Below are 24,625 nucleotides of genomic sequence, written 5' to 3' on the forward strand. Positions count from 1 at the left end.
ATTTTATAAAAATCAAATAAGAATAACGAATTAATAATTTATTAGTAAATAACATTATATAAGAATAAATTTAATGAGGTTATCGCGCAACTAACTAGGCATCGTTAATAATTCGATTGAGTAAACTTTCTCGTTTACATTTTCGTTTATCTGTTTTAAGATAAGTTCGTTCATGAACATTTGATGAACGGCCTATTAATTGTGCCGATGGTATAGTTTCGAATCACACATTATCATATTGTATTGCAACCAATGTCATTATTTTTCTAAATAAATAATGTAAATTGTAATTTTTTCTATCATCCTTCAAGTTTCGATGAAATTCTAATCAGGATAAAACGTCTATGTTCTACTTTTATTTTTTCTATTACTATTCTTACCTGATCTTTATCATAAGGCCGACTGGAACATTTCTACGTCGTAACATTGTAAATCAGATTTATAACGCTTATGGAGACACCGGACTTTGAACTTATGAAAAAGTACGTCACAATGATCGAAGCATCAAGTTGATCTTTATAATCTTTATAATCTTTAAAAAGATGATTATAAAATAAGAATAATGGAATCGGATAAAAATAGTTGCGTCTTGATGCCGGCAAAAGAAATACTTAATTATAACAAAATAAAAGTGGAAAATTAAAATTAAAATATAGCACATTTTAATTGAAATTAAAAAATGTATATATACACAATATATTTTTCCTTTATTTTTAATTCAATTTGTATATATATATATATATATATATATATATATATATATAGAGAGAGAGAGAGAGAGAGAGAGAAACTCTCATGAAAATTTCATGAAAACATATCCTCGAATGTTTTTGCAGAATAAGACAACGGTATCATATGGTGTGACTGGTGTGATAAATAATGCAAGCAATATACTTCTGTATACAATATAAACTCTGCGATATAAATCATCTCATGTATTCAAAATTGCAACTAATAACAAAATATACCAACAAAACTGTGTATCATGTTACAATAAAATTTTAGTACAATGATTATTTTATAATACGAAAATAATCGAATTATATACAATTTAAACATTATATATGTATTTAATATATATATATATATTAGATGAAAACATTATGTCGTCTCCTGGCTTGACGATTAATAAGTCAAACGCGCATATATTGCATTTTATTAACTATATGTGATAAAGTGACGTACATATGCAAATCTACAGTATAACAAAAGTAAAATAAATTTAAAAGAAAAAGGTAATTATTTTTTATACGTGATATACAATAAAATGATAAATAAATTTACGATTAAATAAAATATATTGTAAGTTTATAATTTCTGCTAAATTTATATATATTTATTTTAATGCACATAATAAATTATTTTAATATTCTCATTTATGTTTATTTAATATTTCCTTTTGTTAATTATATGCATAGTAAAGCGTGATTCAAATTTGTAATATTACAATAAGATATCTGCATATGAAAATTTATTTTTGTAGAAATATTTTTAATATAGAAATAGCTCAATAATTAAAAAAATAATAAAAACTTATAAAATTAATTATATTAGTAAAATACATAATAATATTAAAATAAATAATGTTCGTGATTTTATAGAAAAAAATTTCTACTAATTTATTAATTTAAATGAATATAAAGTATATTATATTATAATTATAAAGCGCTATCAATATAGAATTTCCTCACTGTATACTTGATTATAGATTTAGATGTCGACTGACTTTCGTGACAGCAAAGATAACTGCAAAGTATGTCATAATACTTTTCCTTTTCATTAAATCGAAATATGTATTTCTACGCAAGTTTTAACTATTGTAATTAATGATGAAACAATTGCTAGAATAACGTCAATTTGGTGCAATAAACGGGAAGACGGGAGATGTAGGAATGTTTATCAAACAGAAATATTTACAAAAACAATTAACATTTATTTCAGTTATAATATCATACAAAAAACGATTGAAATAAATTACATGAAAATGCAAAATTTATGTAACTTTATAATGCGACGTCCACACAATTGATAACTAATACTGTTTTTGACTAGTGATCTAAGATTGATGACTACCCTTCAACGAGAAAATAAAGGTCCGACCGTCCTTTCTGTCATTCCTCGTAGACCTGGGCATTTTGATCTTAGGCCCTAACTAATAATGGCACTGCGGGGAATCACGATGAGTTTTTATGAATATTCGTTAAAGTTCATTATGTTCAATGCTATACAATAGAATTAAATCGTTCGCTGGATTGTAGAGGCAACTTATTATATACAATGTGAAAAAAATGCAGAAGAAAAAAATTCTGTTGCTTCTTGACAGTAAAAGGAATAATTCTTTCCAACTATTCCCAGAAATATTTTCGCTGTCGATCCAATTGCATAATCGCATTAACTGCCGTCTTCCTTAAATTCCTGTACTTCTTTCGAATCCTGACGATGGCTTTCCTCGAGTTTCTCCGATTTGTCAAGCACGGTCGTTATTGTCCGTTACTTTCGACTAATTCTTCTTAAGTGTCACTGGCGCAAGAGAAAAACAAGTCATCGCATGCTCAACGAGCAAAGTGCAGTTTGTAAGAGAGATCAGATGTACTGCCTTTCCTTTCGAATTGCTTTGATTCATCCAAGAAAATTCAGAACGTTGCTGCCGATAATGCAAGAGCAAAAGCTCGCAACAAGAAGATCGTCTGCATAATTTAAGCATCGACATGGCACGGATACTGCTCTTCAGCTTCTGTGTGCGAGGATCCTCTTTACGAGGAGATTATTTCCTGCCCCATGGAAGATTACCTCGATGACTGTGCGCCAAAGAGTAGCAAAGTCCAAAAGATCCGTGGCCCTTCGAACTATCGTTGCTACTGGAGCTGGAGACACTCTCCGATCTTCTAATAGTCCTCTTCGTTGGATTCAACAGACGATCCAGCATTTGACGGATCGTGCTGTGTTTGCGGTTGAACGGATTCGTATACATGTTCGGTCTCTCCTACACGAGGTTCGATCTTTGAAGAGACTCGGTGATTTATACCGAAAGTCGTTCGAATCGTGTAAAAATCAATTCTTAGTCCAAAATAGCACTTAACACTCTGCACTTTTTACGTGACAGATGTCACACAGACTGTCTCGCGGGACTAAAAATCAATTGGATAGTCAATTGATTGACTGAAACGCAAGCTCGACAGCTCAATGAATCGAGACGTCGCAAGGTCTGCGAATGAATACATGATCCAGCGGCCGGTCCGCTTTATATAAGGCCGAGTCTCTCGGCGGCCTTCGGAGCTCGACAGGCTCAACTGACCGACGTCAGTCCATGCGCAGGTATGCGTGCCGGCGATCTCGGCGCAGTTGTGTTTTCCAGCATGCGTACTCACGAGATGATCCACGTGTCTAATTAATTTGTACCATTGATGTGTTTGAGGGGGAAAAAAGACAAACTCGAAATGCGAATTCGGGATTCCCTCGTTCAGAGGCAATATATTATCTCGACAAAGATAAAAAGTTGCGGTAATACCCGTACCTTTTAGCAATTTTCTTGTTTCTTTTAGTTTTATTTAAAAATAAGAAATAATTATATAAAATGGACCTTGAAATTTGCGCTAATTTATTCTGAATTTTCTTTACTTATGTGATAAGAAATATTAGAAACAATTTGTATTAATTATTGTCGCGCTTATTGTTAACCAACACAGTATGCATAGAAAACACGTTCAGAAGATATTTTTTTAGGCGATATCTTCTGAACATTTTTGGATATGCATGCTGTGCATGCTGTAAGAAGAGATATATTAAGTCGATAAGAGATTTTATCCAATACTTATCTCTTATTTCAATCATTCTCATGCTATCATATCGTGTCGATAGCGTGATTTATGATCTCGAGAAAGAATTAAAAAATTATGATAATAATAGCTACTACAATAATTCAAAGAATGCTTTTTTTTACAGAAGTAGATTGTGATATTTATTCAAATTTATTTTACTTTTTATTATAAAAACGATAAATCTGAAATCTTCCCAACGAGAAATGATAGTCGAATTAATATCAAATTGATCAAATCAACGTCGATTTGATCAATGATTTTTCGCTGGGTTACGTAAAGATGCATAATAATAAAAATAAATTATAATTAATTAAGTTTATTTTAAGATTTCAATATTAAAATGCAGAATTTCTATGATGTAATGATCTGATATCTTGAAAAGATCTGGTTGAATATCGCAAAAAATTCGCATATTTGAATACATCAGCAACGTCTACACTTTTATTTGTTTATGCACGTGTGCATTCGTGCAAAAGCAATAAATGATACAATAGAAGCAGTGATTAATATATAGATAAGCAAAAACGCCATTTCAAAATATGAAAATTTTTTACCCTATTAAACTATTAACAGACATTTGAATATATTAACTGAACAATTGCTTTTAAATATTTAATAAAAATTTCAATTTTAATGTTTTTCAAAGCATTTTATTTACTATACGATTATTTTTAATCGTAACTTTAATTATATATAAAAATAAACAGATGAAATTAGACTAAACATAAAAAAGTAAAAGCAGCGTGTTCCATTTTAACTTATTCTTATTTTATTGAAGTTGAATAAAATAGAACATGTATGCACATGTAAATATATTTTGGTTCTTATTGTGCAAAAAAGGGATTGTCTCACGTCATTTAGCTTCATTTCCTATTCTTCTATTTCCCTATTCTTCTTATACTCTTTTAACTAATAGAGACCTGAGAAAATTCGAGAAGCGAAGAGAAGATACGAGTTGCAATTTCATACCTTAACACTGATGCATTTAACAGTTCGTAGAACACCAATCGTAGTCTCTTTCAATCTCGACTCACCAAAGCAAATTATAATACAAGTGTAGTACTATACTGCGTATCTCCGAGAACTCCATTTAAGTGTTAGCGCAATGATTTCGAAAGTTAACACAACAATTCGATTGATTAAGTGTAAAAATTTTTGACAAATCTAACGAGATATTATTAAACTCTATTATCAATTGAAGAATTGCAACATCGTAACTTATGATAAAAATAAATAGCAAATTATAAGAAAAATTATGTTCACTTCATATAATGATCGATGTGCGATGACACATAAATGAAAATAAATAACGAAGAAATGATAAAAATATATATAAAAATAAAATTTAAATTTAAAATAAAAATAAAATACATATGTAGGTATAATGGAATATTTAAATCTCTAACAAAATAGTGTGACTTTATGATAAATATGCAACATGACACAATTCATAACTTTCCATGACTATATAAACTTTCCATGAGAAGTAAGTATCGGAAACATTATCAGAGTTAAGATAAAAAATGTAGTTTCCTTCCCTTGAAAAATCGAGGAGAGTGAAAGGTAATTGCTTGTGCATTTGAAAAAAAAATATTTCAGTACACAAAACATATAAAATAAATTCCATTAGACTCCGTTGTGAGATTCACACAAGATATTTGCTATCGTATGATAATTAGAAGATTGAGTAAGTCAATCTCTTGGTAGAATTGTTTTTGTGAATCCCCGTTAGCGCAATAACATCATCTTGCACTTATTGCAAACGTATGTGATACAATTGATTTACCTTGTCCTTCAAATGCGATCATTTGCATCAAGTAATTGCATCAAGTTTACGAGTTTCTCGAGTGATTTCTGATAGAGAATTCCCGTGACGCACGGAATAATTCTAGTAAATATTAAGAACGGTCAATTACACACATGATTGCGCAATTTAATGTCGCATAATGTGTCTTTTACGTGAATTTAATTTCGCAGAAGAATCGTATTATTTTATTATATGTAGTTGAAAACAATTTCAGGAAATACAAAGATTACACGCGTTTTTGAAGTTTCCATCAGATTCGAAACTTTAAATTTATTTTCAAAGTACCTAAGAAAAAGTTACTCATTTTCTATCGATCTGCAAATAATTCTAATCGATTCAAAAAGGTCTCGGGAATGTTTCATAAATTGTTGCATGCAATATGGATGATAGAATTTGCTTTAAACATTTGTGTTTAATAATTTATATCAGTTCTTGTTGACGTTTATCAATATAACTACGTCAAATGCATTGCGTGAGCTATGACGACTCGTGCCGTTAATAACGAATCCTATCCGGATGCGAATCAAATGCTCGTTCGTCATAGATAGTCCGTTTGCCATCAGACATAAAATCAGCGAGATCTCAAGTTAACACTTGAGTGTTTACTGGCTATGATTGTATGACATTGCATAGTAAGATGTATTTTTGAAGAAACCTTTCTTCACGAAATTACACGTGGCAATAATATAGCTGTGTTGATACTATCGATCACTCTTGTTGATATTGAGATACGCGATTGAATGAATTACAGTTTCTATGAAATTTTCTACTTTGGGATTTTCCGATTGGTCAAGCATTACTAAATTTTTAAACTGTTATTCTTATTTATTATTCTAAAGCCAGAAACAATGTACATACTCGGGTTGTTTGACTTTTCAAATATTTGAGATGAGTCGTATGATTGAAACTTTCGGCTTCGTCGGAAAGATTCTTCGTGATTTAAAATGCAAACATCTTGAGAGCATCTTAAAAATATTTTTCGACTGCTTTCATAGAAATGTTTATCTAGTAACAATGATAAGAATGTGCAACGTAAATCAAAATTATTAACTTAAAAAAATGCATAATTTCGCTGATTGTTACACTTAATTCCTCAAGTTATATCACCCAGCTGCAAATTATAATTATTATTATTAATTCTTGATGCGCTGGTTTTTTGGGACAAAATCGCTCGTTATAACGCGCTTACGATACAAAACAAATGTCGCGCCGAGATAGAATTTATCGCTTGAACTTTAGCCCGATTGGCGCCGAAAGCCAATACTTCAGAAGAGAGCGAGACTATAATTGAAAATGTTGCTCACATGTTGCAAAATGCGAGCAAACCATAAGTCTTCGGGAAATCGAAATGCTAAAAACGCAATAGATCTATAAGTCATATTATATAGATAAAATTAACGAGTATTATGGTATATATAAAGTTTAAAATTGTGTGTATATGTACTAAATATATTGTAAAATATATTGCAACATATTTTAAATTGTCCAATTCTGGTGCAATGGCTTATTTATTGCGTGTCTAATTTTCTGCGAATGACTTATAATCAAGAAAAAAGAATCCTCTTCTATATATTCTATAAATATAAAATTTTTTTTCTGAAAAAATCTATAAAAATATCTATAAAACGATAATAAAACAGAACAAATATTTGTTTTAATAAAAGAAATCACGATAAATTTTTTTTACATTGCACTGTATATGTGTTAGTTGCAATAAAGTTTCTATTTTAAAAAATTATTTTAAAATAAGAATTATAAGATAGATAAATACATATGAAACCTTTAGTTTGAATACTAATAACGTACAACATGCGATGATGTAAAGAGAAAACGGCCGGAAATAATTGTCTTACGCTATTGAATACCAATGTTACTTTTACGCATTATTCTCAATGATACGCAAATTATCTTTACATATGTCTAATAAAAGTACAACTAAAGTCATCACCGTGACTGCAGCCTTATTTTGCTGGCCTCCTATATACGACCTTACACATATTATGATGTAATTTCTGTTAATGAACAGTAAGTCAAGTACATGTCGTTAATAGTCAAGGACAATTCATCAGATTTTTTCACACGAGACTTCCTCCTATAATTTTAGTGAAAGCTGAAGAAAGTTGTCTCAAAACTCGATTTTCATTAATTATTCAGGAGCCTATATCTTATTGATAACTTTCTTGAGTTTTTGTCTATTCTGTCTCTTTGTTTTAATTTAATAAGCTAAAAAAGATTTATATAATTTCTATTCACAAAAATAAACAATTATTATTTATAAAAATAAGATAATTTATAAAATTGCTCTTTTTGGCATTTTTTCATTTTGAGAAATATGAATTACAACAGACGAAAAGTATAGCTTCGCGAATCGCTGAGAGGTCAATCGGCGCATTAATAATACTGATTGACCCTCATAAGTCGTTTTATTGGTTTAATAGGTTGCATAGACAGAAAAACAAACAGTGTTCCAACGTGTCCTCGCTTGAAGACTTTGAGACAGTCAAGGAAATAATATACAAGTCAAGTAGTTTCATTAAAAGGCCTCATTAGCAAAAATAATGTGTGTGATAATAGTAATTGTAATTTTGATACTGAATATTATTAAATCTTTCTTAATCAAAATTGCAGCAATTGTGTTACAATCATGTTGAAGTCTGCAGTAAAATCTATTATGGGCTTTTCATCGTACGTTGCCTTCTCGTATAATCGCCTTTATTATTTTAAAAACTTTCACATTTACTTTATTTTTACGCCAGGCTATCACGCTATAAGTCAATGCCTCACTTTTGACGATCGTTTAATTTCAGTCCAACATTTTCACCAACTAAGAAACATATGATTATGAATAACGAATGTATTAATAAACCAGCAATTATTTTTGAAAAAAAGATAAATTGGTTTAAGCAGATTGGATAGGATAAATCATTTGCACAGAAAAAGTGGAAAGATTTATATACATGAATATATCAGTATCTTCGTAATTGTGTGATTTATAACTGTGCAAAATCACTTTTTAATACGATTAATTAAAAAATTACTTCGAGACATACACTTGAGACATTATAAAAATTTAGCATTATAAAAAGCAACTTTGCACTTTGCTCAATTAAATATCGTCACTAATAACTTTGAAGTACATGAAAGTTATTCGTCTAAAATAATTATTGCGAAGAGAATGTAAGAAATATTTTCCAAAAATAAAATTTAAAATTTAATTGACTTTAATTACATGCAGTATCGTACGTTTTCCCCCGTTATTACAAATGTAGGGCTAAAATCAGAGTAAAAATAATCAGAGAATTCTACAATTTCTTGTAAATCTCCTGTGAATTCCCGAAATATTTCCCCGATAGATATATCTTTTCCCTGAAGAGCTTACATCTGTTCAAGACTAACAATAAGAATATATATGTGCAGTCTGCGAATACTGTTGGCTTATGGCTTATGCTACTATATAGAAAGAAACGAGAATATCCGGTTTCTCGGTAGGCAACAAGATATGCAAGCCTAAAAAGCTGCGCGAACCGGTCTATTGATTTTTGTCTGCCAAGTTAATAAAAAAGAAATAATAATAATAATAATAAGAAATTTTAAAATAAAATAATGCGATTGGTTAAGAAGTCTTCACTTACTCTGTCCTTCATAATTGCCGCGAAAAAAAATTGTGCAATTTCTATTTAATCGATATACTTATCGGTATGCATCTGAGAAAAAGAAGATAAGAATTATCAAGGTATTGATGTATTAGCATAATCGTATTTACATATCATTGTAATCGCGAAAATGAAAGAATAATGATAGAAGAAAATGATAGAAAATGCGAGATAAACTAATCCGCATCAACATGATATATTGTTGGATATCAAGAAGCGGAATCTACGACGTAATTTTTTTTGTTTCGAGATATAACACTAATACCTATACATAATATATTGAATAAGCGGTATTTGTATCGACGTGCTCTCTTGAATTACATCTGCGCCATACGGGCAAGTTAACGTCACGATAATTATGATTAATTAACTCGTTGCGTCGCTAAAACATCGCATTCGTGAAGCAAATAGAATACAGGTAATGATAAGTCATCTTGTTAAATGTTTTCAATCAATCAAGATAATCCAAAGTTGAAACTAGAGTGAGAGAAGCAAATGAGACTAATATTCTATCAAGTGTCAATTCATTTTTTGTCGATTACCCCTTATAGAAAAATACTGTAATCACTGAAGGCTCAATAATTCAAACGCTAGACATTTTTGTATATCAGCCATTTAAGTATTCGAAATAAGTGATTAATTGAACTTACTATAGTGATAAATTTTCATAAGGGTAATCTAATAGATTTTTTCAGAATATTTCTCTTACATTTTACACATATGGCATTGTAAAATATAATCTTTAAATATAGTTCAAGATAAACATTGGCATAGCAAAAATGTTTGATAGAGGCTACTATCTTTCCCCTTCTATATTTTCTCATTCAATATAAAAAATACGCGTTAACATTTTGTTAAAATCAAATCAATTTAAAATTAAATTGCAAATGAAAGTTTGATATTATCTCGTCTGCAAATAAAGCTAAATTATAAAATAACGAAATGCACATTTTCAATCATTCGTATTTCAAAGAGAGAACCTTGACATAATCTTTGCAAGCTCATACAATTTCTGAGTATTGTGAATAAGAGCTACTTTGAATTACTTTATTCTTAATTACTTTCTAGTTCATTTTATCTCCCCGACGATACCGGAAATTCAAGAATGTAAATAACATTTCACGTGACGTTTGACCCCCGAATACGATCGACATGTGTGTTCCTCGTTAAAACGAAAGTTGTTGAATCTTAATTTTTCAAGGTCAGCTGATATACGTTCGATAGAATCTTGACTTCTATCAGGGTGTACGTGTCGAGAAAGCAGGAGACGAGAGATGATACAGGTCGAACACGTGCAAAGGTGAATGTATGCCTCAGCAATCGCAGAATTGTCTACTATGCTTATAATCAGCTATATATGATTATCTTCTGGTATTTGGTGCGCAGACATAATTTTTGCTTTGCGAAACTTTATGCTAGCCTTGGTCTCTTGCATACACGTACGTCTCGGTAGCGTAAGCGAGAATTACAAGTGATATTCCTTCGACACGTGTTCAAGATAATACGATCAAAATAATCTCGGTTTACAAGGTATCGCATAAATAGCTACGCAATACTACACGGTAAATCACACGGGTAAACAAGAAAAGAAATAACAGAATAAAAAAGAATAAATGAAATATAATTTAAACAAAATGACGATGTAAGAAATTTTTCTGTGAAAGATTAATGTATCGAAAAATTCATTGACGTATGCACTGTATTCAATGTGGATTAAAAAAGGTGCGATTATTGCATAAATGTGCGATAAAAACAATTGCAATGCTAATGACGTGATTTATAATCATCATTTAAGACTAATTTCAAAGTTTGCTATAAGTTTAAATTAATTGTGCATTTACATCACTAAATGCAAAATATGTGTGTCGGTATCATTAAAATTAATGATCATTAACTTAAGAATGTTAAAAAATTAATTAGAATGTGTAACTACAATATATAACGTAGTATACAACAATATTCTTTGAAGAAATAGCGAACCAGGAAGATTTTATACCTCTGCGACAAAATATATGATTCTGTTGAAAATATTTTTCTGAAAAATATGCTGATCGAACATAACAAAATTTGATTATTACAATATATAAATAAATAAATATAAATATTTTTGTGTTATTATCAAAAAGGAGTAACGTTATGCTCCGAAGTTTTGCAGATTTCATTAATTGATTTCATCAATGTTAAAAATGCCCATGACATAAATTTAGCAATACTAAGATGATGAATATTTTGTGAAAATTTTAAAATAAGAAATTTTTAAAACGCATCAAAAAGCGAAATAATTTATGATTTCTTGATATACTTCTTATATAAAAAATAACAGTTCTATATAATTCCGATAAATAATGTGATATTTTAATATAATATAATATAATATTTTTATTTTTTGCGTGCTTTTATGTATTTATATGTGTGTTATGTATCGTATATGTCACCGTTCAGTGATCAATTATAATATTTAAAAAGATAATGTACTTATCGAAAAAAATAATTGTAAAAACGACAAAGGAGATATCAACACAATTATGATTAATGCATCTATTTAATTATAGAATATTATTAGTTTGCACATTATTAGTTTTATTAATAAATTAGACGTATAATTATAGCATATCTAAAAATCCTTTCTTATGCATTATCAATAGTCATTCTATTGGTCTTCTCATAATTTATGAGCGATAACGAATATTTACAGAGTGAGATTAAAGTAATTTTAGAAATTGGCCCCGCGCAATCTGCTGCAACGGGCTAACAATATTATTGAACCAAACATGGTTGCAAATACAAGTGCACCACATCTTTGCAACTTTCAGTATAATGTAATGTTGCAACAATCGCCTATCATAAATTGAGCACTTAAAAATCGCTCAAATTTTTATCAAAGACAGTCATAACATGACATTTTATCAAGAATATCGAGCGAATTTTTTGCATGTATTATCTCCGTCATGCGTGAAAATATTATCTGTTACTATTCCGCATGCTGCTAAAGAATGTTATTTGATAATTTTATTTTTGCGTAATTTTATTTTTGCGACAAATATTTATATTATATATTAAATGAAAATGAGTGATATTTCTCTTAAAACTTAATCTAATTTTTTTTAGCAAAAGTATTATTATTTTCCACTTAATTTTATTTTTCACGTAGTTTTATCATAAAGTTAAATGGAAAAGAATACTTTTGTTGAAGACTATATTTTAATAATTCTAACATAAAATTTAACATGAAATAAAGTTAAATAGAAAAGAATATTTTTGTTAAAGAATATCTTAATAAATTCTAACATTAAATTTTCTATTGAGAAAAATCAGAAACAATTAAATAAAATTTAAATGAAATAAAATAAAAATTTTTAAAAATTCAATTAAACAAATTAATTCCAAATTAAACGATCAAAATTTTTATATATTTTAATCGATTTATTTGGAATTAATTTGTTTAATTTTGATTTAATATTTCTAATTTTCAATTTTTATTTTATTTAAATTTTATTTAATTGTTTCTGTTCTTTTATATTTATATGTACACACTCGGAGAAATATCACTTTTAAATATAAACACGTGATTTAATTCGATAAATACCATTGTGCAATAAATTTTTGTAAAAATTTAAGATTATTTGAAATGGTTTTTTTATTACATTGCGATTTATATTATTAAACCGAAGAAAATAAGCGAACAAATTTAAATCAACAAGAAGAGCGATCTGCGTTTTTATAAGCAAACTTTATCACGGAAAATCGATCATAACTGACGCCTGAAGTTTTTTCTCGCATCTGTGATATATCATATGCCAATGACTTTTTTTCGATTGAAAATGTTCGCGATAAAAATCATCGCAATGATGATAAAAATCGTTCTCGCGAGTAGAAATTTGCAAGGTCGTATTACGTGTACTCGTACATCAAATGTTTTTTTTCTTGCCGCTATAATTTAAAAGTGTTGTTGCAAGTGCACATATACAATGATTTTATCATTAAATAGTGATATCGTTTAACATATATAGTACACGGTACTTGTCGCGGTTCACTTTAGCATTATATACAAAGAGACGAGCAAACTCGTTTTCTTTTTTTCAATCGTGGGATATCGCTATCTCTTTCTTCCTGTCTCTTTCTCTCTTTCTCTCTCTTATTTCTCAATTAATAAACGAGTCATCTGCACACGCGAAGCACTGAAAATGATGATAGAGTTGAGTTATTTTTACAATATTGTAACAAAAACTGAAAGAAAACGCAGTTTATCCTAGACAGTAATTTCTGACTATTTTTGTAACATTTATTATACTTCCGTACGGTTATCGAACATATATATACACAAACATATTTTCTTTGATCTCATACGAAATTCTTACTCTAATTCATTTGCAGCACTTCCTGTGTATTACGCGATAACTATAATAAAAATTTTTTAAAATTAAATGTTTGTAAATAATAAATATGTTTATAATTAATAACTCACCATATTTACATATAGCTGATTGTCAGTCGTCGCTCTGGATTATTCAAATGAGTCTCTGGAAAATCTTTCGATGATTGATGTACTTTGTCCGATTTCACACTTATCGATTCTAAACAGCACTTCCGGTACGATTTCTCCGCGGTTTTGCTGCAATTTTAAGATATGCATTATAAAGTTGCGATGCAAAACTTTCTTCGTGCGAAGAAGTTGAACTTGATTCTTTTTCAAGAATAAATTATATAGTTTTAAAAAGCATATACCCCTATAGTTAACGAGTGGACGAGATGCTAAGTGGACAGAAATGATGCATTATGGGATGGTTCTCTCTCCTTCTCTCATTTCCATCTATTCGCATCTCGTTCACTCGCGTTAACTGGATGCACTCATTCTTTCTTTCTAAAGACGCTATGTTCACGTTAAAGAAAGTGAAAAATTTTGCTACCTTTGTCTATCGCGATGCGTTGGGAAAACTTTTACGAGAAATAATAGAAAACATCAAAGAATCTTCATAGTTATCAAATACTCCAACGTTATTGTAATATTCTCGAGACAAATGTAGACTATTATCGAAATTAATTAAAGAAATAATCGAAATTATCTCACCTCCGATCTCATATACCTTCGTCACGTATCTCCATATTCGCCGGAAAAGGGCGCTACCTATGGGAAATTTTTCAAACTGATTTCGCGCGCTAGAAGACACTTGAAGTGCGTTCAAAATCTGCCTGACGTTTGACAATCCGTGTCGGCCAATCAGACGCGTCGCGCCCTTCGTTTCGATTGGTCGATCGCACGTTCTCCTGTGCCGGATGACGTAATTTCGAACGCGACTTCGAGAGGAACAAACTTCGAGATTGGCAGCAGTGCGTGAAAATTAAACTGATACCGGTTTGAAAATCGGCGATCGAGTGTTGTTATTTTGCTCAGCTGTGTGCGAATTTTGTACGAGAAAACCGGAGACATGGAGAAGAATTCGTACGCATCCTTCTCGGATTATTTCGACAAATTGAGGCACAAGACGCGCGAAATCGACAAGGGCATCGAGCAGCTCAGCGAGACCTGGAAGATGCCCCAACTCCTGATGGGAGGCTACGCGGAGCGGACCGTTGAGGTGGATGCGTGCCTGGACGAATTGTCTACCCAGGATATTAACGTGCGAAAATTATTATTCAATATTATTTCAGAAATGCCGGCAATTTTTTTCTATATAAAAATAAACAAATAAATCATTTTCAACTTAGCAAGTTATATTATTATTATATTTAAAAAATATAATATATATGTAGGACGTTTTATTTTGTGTATTATTTTATCGTTAATGTTATGTATTATGAATAAATCTCGAGCATAATTTTATATTAATTATGTAATTAATTATGGTAGGATAAAATAAAGGAATTTCCATCAGAAGTGAACTCGTCACTAGATGACATGGATCAGTTTTTAAATGATTCAGAAAAGATATATCTAGATTTGAAGGAGCAGTGTGACAATTTGGATATTGTTCTAGCAGAGTTTGGCTATTATTATAAAGAGAATGACAGTATGCAAGAAAAACATTGTCGGTAATATATGACAACTTCTATTTTATTATTATGAGAATTATTAAGAAGATATTTTCCTAAAAGAAATTTTATACTTGTCATTTTGTGTGCATTATATATATATATATATTAAAGAAATAATTTTTCTCTTTTTAGAGATGATAGTAAAGATAGCACAAATGACAGTATTTTAAGACCTGAAACTGAAGGTGTGTCCGATTTGGAAATTGAATTTACACCATTCCTTACATGGAGATGCAAGGCTAAGTCCAAGGAAAATTAGATATTTCCAGCATGATCTATGAAGAACAGGATTCCTCTAGTTTAGTTTCTGCTGAAATAAATATCCGATTCACTATCAATGCAACTTCATGTAAAAAGTTCATTTATAAGTTAGATACAATTTTATAAAAAACAAATTTGAAACATCTTACAAAAATATTTTGAGAAGATAGATTTTATTTCAATATTTCTTCTCTGTTTTCATTCAGTAGAATATTTAGATTAAAAACAATATTAGTCTACTTTTGAAAAATTTTTATATAAAACACATAGACCAGATTTTTTTTATATATTTTTGTTAATGAATGTATAAATAAAGTATATAATTAGGGTGTTATAAATATTGTATTATATAATTATAAGGTAATAAAAAGGGTGAAATTAATTTTTTTAATTATCTTTAAAAATATGTATATACTTTTATAAGGAAAAATATAACTAGAGTTTTATCACAAAATAAAAAAGAAATTGTTAAGATGATATATCTTTAATATGAAAGTTAATTATATATATTATATTATATATATGAACTTAATTTAGAGTCTAGAGTTATATACATGAACTTAACCTAGTTCAAGTTAAGTTTTTACTGTTTCTAACCTTAAAACTATAAAAAGATGCATTGTTGAATGCTCTGTTATTTAACATATAAATTAAAGGAATTATTAATTACTGATTTTAAGTGGAATAATAGATAAATTGATTACGTGATGGGTAAGTAAATTTTATTGAATCTTATTTAAATATGCATACATTATGAATTTATAGTTGAAAAACTTTGCAGGAAATAAGACCAAACTTTGTCAGCACAAAGATATTTTTGAACGTATGAATTATTTATATCAGGTATGTATATGACTATAAAATTATTATCCTTTAATAATTTTGACTTAATAAAATTATCTAAAAATATATTAATGTTGCTATTATCATTAAAAATTTCATCACAGGCTAGTTATCTAATGGCATTAGTAGACAAATGTACAGCATCATACCTTGGTAATAACATGGTGGGTTGTGCCAAAAAAGCAGTATTACGCATGTAAGTCTACATATCAGATATCTCTGTGTGAAGATAATTATATATATATAATTTCTTGTATTAATGAGAATTATTGGTTTTTCTAGGGAACCAAATTTAAAGAGAAGCATATGTAAATGTTGTCAAACTCCACTTATACCTGGGGAGACAGCTAGAGTCAGATTAATATCAAAACCTATAAAAAAGGTCAAATGGAAATGTCTAACTTGTATGAATACTAAACGATTTCCTGTGTGTAATGGATATAAATTGTGGCCTAATCAACCGGAAGCAATAATTGAGACATTAGATTATACACCAAAATCAATGAATGAAAATATTAAGAAATCTGATGTCCCAGAGAAAATAGAGGAGAAAGAAGTAATTGTTAAAAATGTAGAAATTGAGAATCTCTCTGAAGCAACAAATCCATCGTTAACTTAACATCTCTGATGTACGAATATTTTTTATTAATGACTTACATAAAATATGTTACAATATTACAATAAATTTGTAATTAATAAACAGATATTTTTGCTAACTGGAATATTCATAACCATCTAGTAATATCATGATACCGATAATAGTTTTACATTAATGTATTCTTAGAAATAACTCGTAAGTTAAGTTACTGTTATCGAGTACGTAGTTGCGATACGTTTTTACGGCAAGCGACGTCCGCAGAGAATTCTCGAGGGTCACAATATGTCTTCTTAGCCGAGGACGGTTTATAGAGATGCTATTAAAGTGTAAATTTGACAATTTCTCGAAGGCAAGATATTGTTTCGCCGTAATGACAATGGAATTCGCTGCAAACGTCATTACTTCATCCAACTATGATATGACTATGTCCGCCCATCGCCAGTGACTCGTGCAAAACCATTACGAGTTAATAAATCATTGCACTCATACTCGGGCGCGATCAAATCACAGTTTAATCGGGAAGAAAAAATATCAGTCGTTTACAACAAAACACATACTATACATATCTTAAATAAATACGCTAAATACTATATAACTTAAAAATTGTATGCACTATAATCTTAATTATGTCCTATTGTGCGCTTAGCAACAATGGCTCGATTACTTGATTGACCGGATACAACAACTGCATCGGAGATGCGAAAAATGTGGCAGTGATCGTTGTAAAACGTACAATTTGCGTTTATACACGATTGGAACGCATGCACGTAACTTCGAAAACTTATAAATATTAAACTAATGAGGAAAGTAATACGAAAACTGGGCTGGACGGAATCTACACATTCACTTATATACATATATCTGTCGTGCCAAGCTTCGGTCGAGTTATCTCAGTGCCTATTTTATCCCTAGCTTATATTCCTTCTTCTCACTTTTTCTTTTTTTTTTGTTTTTCTTTTTGATTCTCCTAAAAAGTAGGTCTAACGATAAAATCAGACGGGACCCCAGGTTGGCAACGCACACATATATACATGCACACACCAGCTACAGGGATTAATTACTCCAGTAATATTGACTTGTGTCGTTCGTCGTCACTCTTCATCTTAAGTTCTTCGCAAGCTCTTGCGGAAGAGTTCAAACTGAAAATGGCAAAATGGTCACGTAAGTGAGAGGGAAGGAAAGAGGGCAGATCTCGCGAATGTCGTGTCGAATGTCTCTTCTCTACACGCGTCTACTCGCAGGACAAACCCGACCAATATTTAACTCGGTTATTGTCAAAGAGGTGTGTGCATGCGAGTCGCCCGAGGAGTACGCTCCGAAGAGTGCGCGTGCAATGAACAAGAGCCGCGGATAAAGAGGTACAACGTACGGCGACGGAGCTTATTTAAAGATAGAAAGTGGAAGGAAGAGGGATGGCAAGGGAGGGCTGAAAATGCCCGCGTAGTCAAGAGTCAGTTTATACTAGTCCCGAAACGAATTGGGGCTGGCCATCGCGATCGAGCGTCAATTGCGGCATCACGTTCGGAGAGGGCTGGAAGGTTGATCCTTGAAAACCCATTGCCGATTCGTATAACTAAAGCGCAAAATAAAACAACTTATGTAGAAATGATATCTTACAGGATTTTATAATTTACAATTTATAGGCTAGTCACACTGGCAGTCATCAATCTTACTTGTCTGTTTCATGTGCATACTGTTTTTTGAAATACTAATTGCGAATAGAACAAATGTCAATTTTTGTTTTTATAATATATATTTTCTTTCTACTGTTTCCAAGTTATGCAATTGATATAGATTATCATAATTTGCAGAATATTTCCATCATATTTCCTAACAGAATACATCCAGAGGACATTCAGAAGATATTTTACATTCTCTGACTGTCTTTCGGACATGCTGTTAGGAATCGTCAAAATTGTATGATTTAAAAAATTATACGATAAGAAGAGAAGAGACTCTACTAATCAGAGTTAATCGAGTCTGTCAGTGTAACGAGGCCTCGCAGTTACAGCATTACTCATTTATTTGGCGTACATTATGATTTCCTGGAAGCGTGGTATAATCCGGCGTGGTCGGACGATGCCTATTTGTAGGCAACGGATGTTGTATAGTGGCATAAGTGTTATCTTGAGACGTGTCCCCCATACCGACGCTTACACCACTGCCGCGTCTCTCGCCACCGAGACCGCCTTCGGGTTCACTAAACACTTGCATCGTTAACTCTTGCTCTTCGTAGAGTTTCAGTTTTCTGCAATCAGAAATATTTCGTCGTATATCACGCGGTAAAACTCTTGCAAAGTTGATAAAATAACACTTACTGCTCGATCCACAAAGGATTCTCCGTCGTGTTTAGTTCGTCGATGATCTGTTTTTTAATTAGGCCGTCTTTCTTACGTATATCATTTGGCACAGTTATTACCCTAAAATATCGGATGTAGATATATTAGAAAAGAATAAGACTCTATCTTTTTTTTAATATTTAGATATTATTCTTACCAATGGCGTAAGCAGCAACAAACTACTGTAACAGTGACTGCTCCTACGAGCAAAACAACTAAGAGAGCTATTAGAGCAGCGAGTGCAGGATCGAAAGGTTCTTCTTGAACTCCAGCGTATGCCGGCTGAAATAAAAATAAATTAAGCGCCTATTTATCAATATATTTGAATAATTATACGAAGTAATTTTATTTTACTTCTTATTGTAAAATAATTTCATTCAGTTTGCAAGTAATTATATTAGATTATAATCGTATTATAATATTAAATATTATATTACTATTTAAAATTTAATACTCACCACAACATTTTCAATAGCAAATCCGGTATAATAATGCTTCAAGAAATCGTATTTCGCATCGATAACCTTGAGTACGTGAGGGATTGGTGCGATGGTTTGAGTTTTTGGTTCGACAACGTGCAAATACATGTCACACCTATCAAAAAAGATAGAGATTAATGCAATATTTCTTACTAAAATTCTTAATTTTCTAAATCAGTAGATTAAGATATGAGAGAAAGCATGAGTGAAAGTACAAGTTATATTTATATTTTATACATCATTACCATTCTCTGCGAATATGTCCGGAAGCGTCAACGTGATATCTAATGTCGTCTACTACGACTCTACTTTGTGTGGCATTGGATAATTCCGAAACAATCTCGTCGCGTTCACTATTGACCTCCTCCGGAGGTCGAGACAGTATAACTCGTATTAACTGAGACGGTTCGAACACCCATACCTGGAGAAAAAATATTAATGGAAAAATTGCAAAGTAGACGAAAAGAAATATCTCATTAATATTTCATTAAATTAAACATTAAATTGATTTATAGAATGAAAAAAATTTACACCGGGAAAACTTACGTGAACTCTGGTCATCGCGAATCTTTCTGGAATTGCCGTTTCTTTAGCGATGACTTCGACAATAAACCTATCTTGATTGTATTCCGCCATATATCCGCTCGTGACGAGTTTGCCATCCTGAGTGACGTTGAACGGGCTCGGCACTATAGAACCGCTCGGTTTTTCCGAACCGTATTTATAAAGATTCGCGCTAGCAACATAGTAATGAAGAGTGCCATTGTCACCTACGTCCAAGTCGGACGCAGTTACCTTAGTCACGAAGTGGTCTATATTCGCCATGGAATTTACTCCAGCGTAATAATCGATGCGTTCAAAGATGGGCGGATTATCATTTTCATCTAGCACAACTATCGTCACGTTCACGTGTCCGTGCTCCGGATTGTGAGTCAACGGCTTGCCAACTTGTGCGGGATTGATGTAGAGATCGGGGTCATTAGATGCGAGAATAGAGAGGACATACTTGTCCCTCGTCTCGCGATCAAACGATTTATTCGCGTAAATGCTACCATCGGATTTGTCCATATAAAAGGCATAGCCTTCGTTTCCTGTAAAAAGAAATAAACGATACATTTGTAAGGATATGAAACCTTAATTAATAATATATAATTATTTGTTCACAATTGAATTTATTTGTTGAGTACGAACACAAAAATAATATTTTAAACATCCTATATATATTATATAAAGGTATAATTAATCTTTATTTATATATTTTAATAATTTTAATAAATTTATTTATTAAATTATTTTAATATATATTATATATACATATATTTTTTTAAATTCTATTTTATATATATGTATATATAAAATATGGTTGTTCAAAAAGTTATTGCGTTTTTTTCATTTGATTTTCAGGTGCGTTTATTTAATATACGTAATGAACATTAATCAATAATATATTGGCCGTTTTGTTCAATGACCTTTTGCCATCTCTCGGGCAATTTCATAATACCGCGTTCATAAAACTTCCTATCTTTCTCTGCGAGAAACTTGTCAAGGTGCTGTTTGATGAGGTCTTCAGAAGCAAACGTTTTACCGTTCAAGGAGTTTTGCAAGGAGCGAAATAGATGGAAGTCTGATGGCGCAAGGTCTGGGCTATATGGTGGATGTGGCAACACATCCCAACCAAGCTGCAATAATTTTTGCCGAGTGACCAAACTTGTGTGTGGTCTCGCATCGTCGTGGTGAAACACCACACCCTTACGATTGATCAGCTCGGGACGTTTCTGTGCGATGGCATCACTTAATTTCTGTAGCTGCTCACAGTAGACATCGGAATTGATCGTTTTATTCTGTGGAAGCAGCTCATAGAAGACTGGTCCCTTCCAATCCCACCAGATTAACAGCATCACCTTCTTTTGGTGGATGTCCGCCTTTGCTTGCCTTTCCGGTGCTTCATCTCGCTTACTCCAACTCCTTTTTCGGCTCACATTGTTGTAGACAATCCATTTTTCGTCGCCCGTGATCATACGCTTCAAGAACGGATCGTTTTCTTCGCGTTTGGTGAGTTGATCGCAGACGTTCATACGCTTTGTCAGATGAATTTCTTTCAACTCATGCGGTACCCAAATATCGAGCTTCTTCACGAAACCAAGCGATTTCAAATGTCCATGAACACTTCCAATGGACACTTTTAGAGCGGTAGCAAGCTCCCGAACCGTTGAATGCTTATTTGCTTGCACCAATGCCTTGATTTTATCGTCGTCAATCTCGGAAGGCCTACCGGAGCGATGAGCGTCTTTAACCGAAAAATCACCACCACGGAATCGGGCGAACCAGTTCTGGCACTGACGTTTTTCAATGACATTTCTGCCGTAAACTTGACGCAACTCTTCCCTTGCTTCAGTTGCTTTCTTCCCTTTTTTAAAGTAATAAAGCAAAATATGGCGAATATGCTCTTCAAAATTCTCCATGTTTAAACTACAATTGCAAGCACAAAACTCGACTAAATTGCGTCAACTTTTTTTTTGGTTTTTAGGTTAAGTGTCAACAACAAAATGTGCATAAACATTTGACATTCATGGCACGCTCAGATACAAATAAATGTGGACAGCGCTATCTATTGGAAAAAAACGCAATGACTTTTTGAACAACCCAAAATAAAAAATATATAAATTTATTAAAATTATTACATGTATATAAAGATATTACATTTGTATATTTACCTGCTTCTATATAATAGTAGACTTTGGCATGTCTGCCTTCATCTTTGTCTTCCGCTGTTACTTTCCCGATAAAATAATCTTTCGGTCGATTTTCTGACACATGAAAATTATACTCTTCGTAAAATTGTGGCACGTTATCGTTCGTATCGACTAGCTGAACTGTTAATAGCCGCAATGTCTCGTAAGCTGTAGGACTGCCGTGATCAGCTGCTACAAGAACAAGCTGAAAAAATTTTCACATGAGAATCCCAATCGTTTCGTTCAGAAGAAATGGTTTAACATATTATTTACCTCAAATTTGCTCTTAATTTCACGATCGAGAATGATCTTCGATCGAAGTTCGCCAGTCTCTTGGTCTATAGAGAATTCCTCGGTTTCCTGAACATTTCTATTGCCGACTTTTAAATGATAGCTGACACGACCATTCTCGCCGGGATCTCTGTCAATTGCTTTTACAGTCAATATTAGATAATTCGGAACACCACCTGCATTCTAAAAATTGATATTTCACTTTTTTATAGTACATATTTTATAGAGAGTATACATTTTAATATAATTATATATATATAAATATTATGAAATATGTATAATATGTATATTTTTAAATATATATAAATAATTATATATATGAGTATACTTTTATATTTTAGTTTTAATTTGATTAAAACTCATAAACTTAATTTTATGAAAATAGAAAACATTTTTTAAACATACTTCCGGTACTTCTACAGTCGCGTTTGTCAATTCTGGCATGACAAATTGCGGTTTATGTTGATTTACTGGAGTAACTCTTATGTCAACATAACACCTGTCCGAATGTGGACCATTTCCGGCGCCATCGCGTGCTTCGACCTCGATCCTGTAAGAACCAGCTCTGCCCAGAAGGGCGGCCGCAGGATACAAGATGCCGGTTTCGCGATTTAGCGAAAATGATTCATTTTCATTCCCATTGATGATTGTATACCAGACTTCACCATTCGTTCCTTCGTCTTGATCTACAGCTCGTACCTTAAGAAATAACACAATTACGTGATTAATATATAAATGTTTACCATTTTAAACGCTAAAAATCTCGTTAAAATGAAGAATAGTAAAAGTTAAAAATTGCAAAGAAGATTTGATCCATGGACATTTTCTTTACGGAAAGATTCTAATTTTAAACTTTGTATAAATTTATCACACTTTTGTGTTATATTATATAGAAAATTTCACTATAATTGAAAAAAAATATCATTTTGTATTATAAATTTTTATTTTATAAAGTTACTTAAGTATGGAGTTTTTTTAAAAAATAGGAGAGCTGACTGACAAATATTCTTATTAATAATTACTTAAGTATGTTTAATGCTATTCTAAACATTAGGTTTTAAATAATACCTGCAGAATAGGTGCTGGCGGATTAACAGATAAATTCTCCGCGACGGACGCTCTGTAACTATGTTGCGAGAATATCGGTCTGTTATCATTTTCGTCAATTAATTTGACAATTACTGGTACAGTAGTGCTTCGTCGAGAATTAACATGAGCACTGTCGCTGGCCATCACTGTTATAGTGATTTCTGGCGTCATCTCTCTGTCGAGAACTGTGGCACCACCCACAGTAATCTCTCCGGTTTCGTGTCCTAATAATTACATAAACTCGACTATAAATGTTGATAAAATATTTCATACTTATTGTTAGAACAAGAAAAAAATAATTTGAATTAGTTTTTTGTTCTTACATCATTATAGAATTAATTAATTGATTCTAACTTACCAATGTTAAAGTCAGCTGCGTGTTCGCCAATTAGGCTATAGCTGACATCGCCAAAAAGTCCTTCGTCTCCATCCGTAGCTTTCACGACGATGACACGAGTGCCGGGTGGAGAATTCTCTTTCACTGTTGCGTTATACTGTTCCTTCTCGAATTTCGGATCTTGATCGTTCACATTGATCACGGTAACGGTGACTTTTGCGGTCGCGGAAAGTTGGGGCACTCCGGAATCGTAAGCGACTACCGTGAATTCCAATTGCTTCGTTTCCTCGTAATCGATCACTTGACTAGTTCTTACGATTCCTGTGAATAAAAGCGTCGCAAATG

At 31.6% G+C, this 24,625-nt stretch overlaps 4 protein-coding genes across 7 annotated transcripts in view; 2 read left to right on the plus strand and 2 right to left on the minus strand.

Moving 5' to 3' along the window:
• Positions 1-14,400, minus strand: part of Sam-S (S-adenosylmethionine Synthetase) — a 56,814-nt gene extending 42,414 nt beyond the window's left edge. For all 4 annotated transcript variants that reach the window (XM_029317099.2, XM_085485332.1, XM_029317098.2 and 1 more), the window contains exons 1-2: positions 14,347-14,400; positions 13,744-13,890 (exon numbers count right to left, since the gene is read on the minus strand). The gene's annotated coding sequence lies outside the window, so the exon portion shown is untranslated. The remainder of the gene's footprint in view (positions 1-13,743; positions 13,891-14,346) is intronic.
• A 201-nt stretch (positions 14,401-14,601) lies between these two features.
• Positions 14,602-15,954, plus strand: LOC114941905 (uncharacterized). Its single transcript, XM_029317082.2, has 3 exons — positions 14,602-14,896; positions 15,127-15,308; positions 15,444-15,954. Exons 1-3 carry the CDS (start codon positions 14,705-14,707, stop codon positions 15,568-15,570), a joined length of 501 nt encoding a protein of 166 aa, XP_029172915.1. The 5' UTR covers positions 14,602-14,704; the 3' UTR covers positions 15,571-15,954.
• A 150-nt stretch (positions 15,955-16,104) lies between these two features.
• On the plus strand, positions 16,105-17,131 carry Rpp21 (ribonuclease P protein subunit Rpp21). Its single transcript, XM_029317078.2, has 4 exons — positions 16,105-16,283; positions 16,354-16,415; positions 16,520-16,611; positions 16,698-17,131. The coding sequence occupies exons 1-4, from the start codon at positions 16,280-16,282 to the stop codon at positions 17,032-17,034; spliced, it is 495 nt and encodes a 164-aa protein (XP_029172911.1). The 5' UTR covers positions 16,105-16,279; the 3' UTR covers positions 17,035-17,131.
• The window catches only part of Cad87A (cadherin 87A), a 231,946-nt gene continuing 224,359 nt past the window's right edge, over positions 17,039-24,625 (minus strand). The window contains exons 18-29 of the mRNA XM_085485287.1: positions 24,302-24,601; positions 23,923-24,167; positions 23,260-23,553; positions 22,837-23,037; positions 22,546-22,768; positions 20,378-20,922; positions 20,077-20,252; positions 19,811-19,946; positions 19,510-19,634; positions 19,332-19,433; positions 19,048-19,261; positions 17,039-18,586 (exon numbers count right to left, since the gene is read on the minus strand). Of these exons, the coding sequence (XP_085341413.1) occupies positions 18,470-18,586; positions 19,048-19,261; positions 19,332-19,433; positions 19,510-19,634; positions 19,811-19,946; positions 20,077-20,252; positions 20,378-20,922; positions 22,546-22,768; positions 22,837-23,037; positions 23,260-23,553; positions 23,923-24,167; positions 24,302-24,601 (2,678 nt within the window). The 3' untranslated portion in view covers positions 17,039-18,469. The remainder of the gene's footprint in view (positions 18,587-19,047; positions 19,262-19,331; positions 19,434-19,509; positions 19,635-19,810; positions 19,947-20,076; positions 20,253-20,377; positions 20,923-22,545; positions 22,769-22,836; positions 23,038-23,259; positions 23,554-23,922; positions 24,168-24,301; positions 24,602-24,625) is intronic.

This window comes from Nylanderia fulva, unplaced genomic scaffold (assembly GCF_048542155.1).
Source record: "Nylanderia fulva isolate GAGA-0341 unplaced genomic scaffold, ASM4854215v1 Scaffold36, whole genome shotgun sequence".
Taxonomy (NCBI): Eukaryota; Metazoa; Arthropoda; class Insecta; order Hymenoptera; family Formicidae; genus Nylanderia; species Nylanderia fulva.

Coding starts and splice junctions, on each gene's coding strand:
- Rpp21 (XM_029317078.2), top strand. Junction 16,416..16,519: donor GTATGAATTATTTATATCAG/GTATGTATATGA, acceptor ATTTCATCACAG/GCTAGTTATCTAATGGCATT. Junction 16,612..16,697: donor AAAAAAGCAGTATTACGCAT/GTAAGTCTACAT, acceptor TGGTTTTTCTAG/GGAACCAAATTTAAAGAGAA.
- LOC114941905 (XM_029317082.2), top strand. CDS start 14,705: ATGGAGAAGAATTCGTACGCATCCTTCTCGGATTATTTCGACAAATTG. Junction 14,897..15,126: donor TGTCTACCCAGGATATTAAC/GTGCGAAAATTA, acceptor TAATTATGGTAG/GATAAAATAAAGGAATTTCC. Junction 15,309..15,443: donor ATGCAAGAAAAACATTGTCG/GTAATATATGAC, acceptor TTCTCTTTTTAG/AGATGATAGTAAAGATAGCA.